This window comes from Ceratina calcarata, unplaced genomic scaffold (assembly GCF_001652005.2).
Source record: "Ceratina calcarata isolate Rehan_Ccalc_2016 unplaced genomic scaffold, ASM165200v1 scaffold359.2, whole genome shotgun sequence".
NCBI lineage: Eukaryota > Metazoa > Arthropoda > Insecta > Hymenoptera > Apidae > Ceratina > Ceratina calcarata.
In genome coordinates this window covers 33318-38041 of record NW_017158912.1, presented here as the reverse complement: position 1 = coordinate 38041, position 4724 = coordinate 33318, and the positions used below count along the sequence as shown (strand labels likewise).

At 39.4% G+C, this 4724-nt stretch overlaps 1 protein-coding gene across 1 annotated transcript; it reads right to left on the bottom strand.

Annotated features, from left to right (window-relative positions):
• Positions 1 to 516: 516 nt before the first annotated feature.
• On the bottom strand, positions 517 to 909 carry LOC113464413 (putative fatty acyl-CoA reductase CG8306). Its single transcript, XM_026814006.1, has 2 exons — positions 843 to 909; positions 517 to 778 (listed from the first exon to the last, which is right to left on the bottom strand). Exons 1-2 carry the CDS (start codon positions 851 to 853, stop codon positions 517 to 519), a joined length of 273 nt encoding a protein of 90 aa, XP_026669807.1. The 5' UTR covers positions 854 to 909.
• Between the last annotated feature and the right edge of the window lie 3815 nt (positions 910 to 4724).

Genomic DNA, 4724 nt, shown 5'->3' with positions numbered 1-4724 from the left:
AGTTTACTAAATGTGAATTTTATGCTAGAAAGTGTACGTTTATATAAATGTCTCTCTGTTTAAATGTACTTTAGTTCTGCTTCTCTCACTCGGAATTCATCGCTTGTTAAATTTTCGTAATATCTCTATTACGTGATAATGTCATTAGAGTATGCATATGCATTCGTAATTTATGAACAGTCATCGTTTCGTGATGGCCTTTTGTCTAAATTTATCCAGTAGAATTAATTATTACTTTTATTGACACCAGTTGCCGTATGCCCCGTATAATTTTAGAAGAGAGTTGACTTGAGTGGGTAAGTGAGTAAAGGGTACCTTTGAATTTTCATGTATCAGTTTGAAACCCCTGACTAGCCAGTGTTTAAGGCATTTTTTTCTAAAAGGTGTGACAAACGGACTATTTTGATGATGGAGTTTCGAATAATTCAGGTGTTCTAGAACGTTTTTGCAATTAGCTGGGATGACAGAATATTTGTTGGTTTCTATCATAGGCTAATTTCGTTGTCACGAGAACTATTACGAGTACAATTTACTCACGTCCTTCTTGAAGAACCTCTCCATTCTTTCCTGCACGGAGAAACCTTTCTTCTCTCTGGTCATAATGTAAACGTTGCCAATTTCGGTGCACGTCCTTAGGAGCTTCTCCAAGATGAGGCCTCCGTAGAAACCGGTGCACCCCGTGAGGAATACATGTTTTCCGGCGTAGAAATTTCGTATCTGGCCATCGCTCTTTTTCGAATCGCTCGTCACATTCATTTTTAAAATATCACTTCTGTCTCTGCGGCAAGTAACGCTTGTGCTTCTTGTCGTCACTTGACAAATTTCTGAATTGTGCTACTTACTTATATGGCATTCGGTTCGGCGGTCAAGGAAATGCGTGATCTCATTGTTACCCTTTACACGTGCTGATTAATAAGGAAAACATTGCATTTGATTTGCATTCGAACAATGGATATTAAAGAAAATTATTATTGAGTCGAATGACTAGAATTCATTTTCTAGCAGTGTCAAGACTAAGGTTAATTTATGCATTTCTTCTAGTTGCACGACTTCACGACGAATCTACTTAACCTGTTTCCGCACCATTTAGATAGACGTCAAAGCGTGATAATGAAACCAGTTATATTCCAAGATACATTTAGACTTCATTACTTTCTGTAATTCTTTGTCTGATTACTCAACCATCTCCACACTTTCGAGTTTCATTTATTATTCATCGTGGCTCACGATCTTTCGAAACCCCGGTCGTGTTGACCAGAAACTACGAGATCGGCCATAAAAAAAAGGTCTAGCAGGTACTCAGCGGGTGGCGGACCCGTACTTTCGCGCTAGTCTGCGGAACGAATCGACGGGCCCTTTTGAAGTCCCCGTGCTTTTACATGGGTTTCCCTATACTTTAAATTTTTTACTACGGTACTGTAGGCTACGCCGGTACATCTCTCGAGACCAAAAGTTCGCCCCCTACCACGTAGAATTTTTACTTCGCTTACGGTAATGTGAATAGGCTTTCACTCATGTTTACTGCGTACAGCTAATAACAACGAAACTGATCCAGCTATATGCATGTGTTATTTTTCTCGGGGGCAAAATTCAAAACGAATAATAANGGGAGTAGTGCACAATCCCTCCTAAACTACGTCTATTTCCCCTTAAATAATGGACATTGACACTAGGGTGCGGTAGTGAACTGGTAGTGAGCCCTGTCCACTTTCGAACAAAGAAATGAGCAATCTCCCTTTTCATCTCTGGTATTAGCCGAATGTCTGGAATTAATTTTTTAGCAGTTTCACGGCTAAGGTTAATTTACGCATTTTCGTTATTTTCACGATTTTACGACGAATTTACTTAAAAATCGTTGATATCGCTTTGTATAATCATCAGCCACCCTCAGAGAAAAATCTTTAAGGAAATGTAAGAATCCGCGTATCCACAAATGTTATCGCGTTGTCTTCAGTTTGTTGAATTCAATCGTATAAATTTGGCTGGACGGACCAATCAACCGCTAGAAACAATAGCGCAGCTAGTACTTCAAATCCGATTTATTCAAGCATACTGCGTACAAAAACCGGAATGGTCCAAAGATATTTTTCTTGACGTAGCTGTGCAAATGCCGAATAGCAGGTGTCGGACCCTGTTAAAGAACAATCTACAGTGTAATTGATGCACACGTATACGTATGAATTATTCGAACGATTGTAATTGAATATTGAAGTCAATCACAAGCATTTATTACGACACATTGTTGGGAATGAAGAGAGAGAGTATTCTAGGAGAATAAATTAACTATCGGAATAAATTTTAATGCAAATTCGTAATGTTGTTATGCTGCGTTTATTGCGGTTTCAGTAATAAAATAGTGAAAATATTATTCTAAAGACGAACAAAAATACAAGTATCCATAGTGAAGTGACTATGGTGTAGTGAAGTACTTTAAGCTTTTGGAACCTCCTCCTCGCGTCGGAAATCGTTTCGATCGGGTCTTTTACAATTTTACGAGCGTTCAGAGCAAGTACTTCGGACACCTCAACCCAGTCTATAAGTGTCATATTAAATGAAAATTCTTCTAAATCCGTAACATCCATACGATTCATGACACTCTTCAATTTATCTGCTTTTATAATCCAAGATGTACTTATGAAGTAATACAACGCACGAAACTGCACGGTTGCCTTGGACACTATCTTCAACGCCCTGAACGNTACGTTCATTAACAGTTACGCAAACTCGATTCAGTTAAATATATTTGATGCATCACTTATTATCCGTATTTACATATACAACTATTACTTATTTTTTTGTTCAGGGCGTTGAAGACAGTGTCCAAGGGAACCGTGCAGTTTCGTGTATTACTTCATAAGTACATCTTGGATTATAAAAGCGGATAAACTGAAGAGTGTCATGAATCGTATGGATGCTACGGAGTTTGAGGAATTTTCATTTTCAATGCGTAAATTAACCTTAGCCGTGAAACTGCTAGAAAATTAATTCCAGACATTCGGTTAATACTCATTGTCCGAATCTTTGACTATATATACATGGACTGCCAGTGGCATAGGCTTGCAATACTAACGTGCCGTCGCCAACATCAGGTAGCCAAGCTCCGCCTTCGGGACCATCACGTGACCAAACAGCGGTAATTCCAAAACATTAAATTGAAATGGTGTACAGTGTACATGCCCTTAGAAATCTCAAATCGTATTATTTTTCAAACCGTGGATCTACTACTGTCATGATTGTAATGACTTGAGGTTGGCAGCATTAGGCATAGGCATAAGCGCGGCTGCCCTCTCAGTCAGTATCAGTCTTGGTATCACTTGAGCAAGGTTAGGCTTAGCACGTTTCGGTCTCCAGTGCGTCCTGGTTAATAAAGATATTATTACTAATACACTGGCACTTATTTCAAGTACTGCACTGGCACTTATTTCAAGTACCCACGCACGACATAACATGGCGCAGTCGGTAGAGTATCGTCGAGTACCGAGTATTAGAGTCTCGTCGGTTACCGTAAAATGTGATTATCGTCGATGATCGTGTTAGATTCTCGTCGATTAAGACTTTCGTTGATTGTGATTCTCGTAAAATAAGATGTTATGTATTGTGGGTGGTGCACGTAGGTTCATGCATAGGGAACCAGGATGAGGTGAAGCAATCGACACTGTTACTCTCAATCTTACGAGACTCACGCCCGCTCGCACGCTCACACGCCGTCCGCGGTACCAACCTGTTAAGGATAAATTATTTGCGCCATGTGCGTGAGCGTCGCTAGGTGTGTGTGTGTGTGATGTGGCGCTGCGCGAGCTCTGTTCACGTTTCGTCGGTTACTCCTTTGTAAGGTCTGGGCAGTCACAGACGTTTGTATAAAGAGAGAGAGAAAAAGGATTTTTCATTTATAATTGAATATATAGAAAAGTTTAATTTTGTTTAATATTGTTCAGTAACAAATACAGTGAATATATATAGTTTATTTTTATACTCTAAAAGAAAAGAAGTTTTTCATTGTACCGGTATAACCTAGGAACGACACGTGGTCGTTATCTGAACAGCAGAGATATCGTTTTAAACCCGTTAAATTCAACACAACCTAACGTCGCTCTACGCGACGTACATACATCACAATCGTCAACTAGGATCATCGTTGAATACTAATAAGAGTATCATCAACAGGAATCATAAAAGTCATAAAAGTGCCTAGTGAAGACAAACGGAAAATCAGTTCCAGGAAACGTGCCCGAACAAGCGCTTGAAGAGAAGTCGCAGGACGAGTCGACAACAAGCGAGAACACTGAAAGCTATTATTCGGACGCAGAAAACGCACGGGTCATAGAAAACGAATTGCGAGTAGAAGAAATTTTAAAACAATGGAAACCTCGATGAAGGTGTCACGTAAGGCGTGAATTTTTTAAAATAATTGTAAAACTCTTGGAATCACCACTATGAACAATCAGTTTATTTGCAAGATACAGAGTAGACACGCACAATAACTCAGACGATTGCTGACTGCCTCAGGATGAGAGGGTAGGGCTATTTAAGGGTTTGAGAGAAATGACCTTTGGATATGAAGAAGTAGTGGGAAAAGTTCGGAAGATGACAAGGTTCGGAATGAGTAATGGTGATTTTGGTGACTGGCTATTGGATTAGATAAGGGATGAAGCAGCTTAGGTACATGTTTACGGATGAGACATCTTTAGATACATGAATAACATAAAAATATCTACGTGTATAAC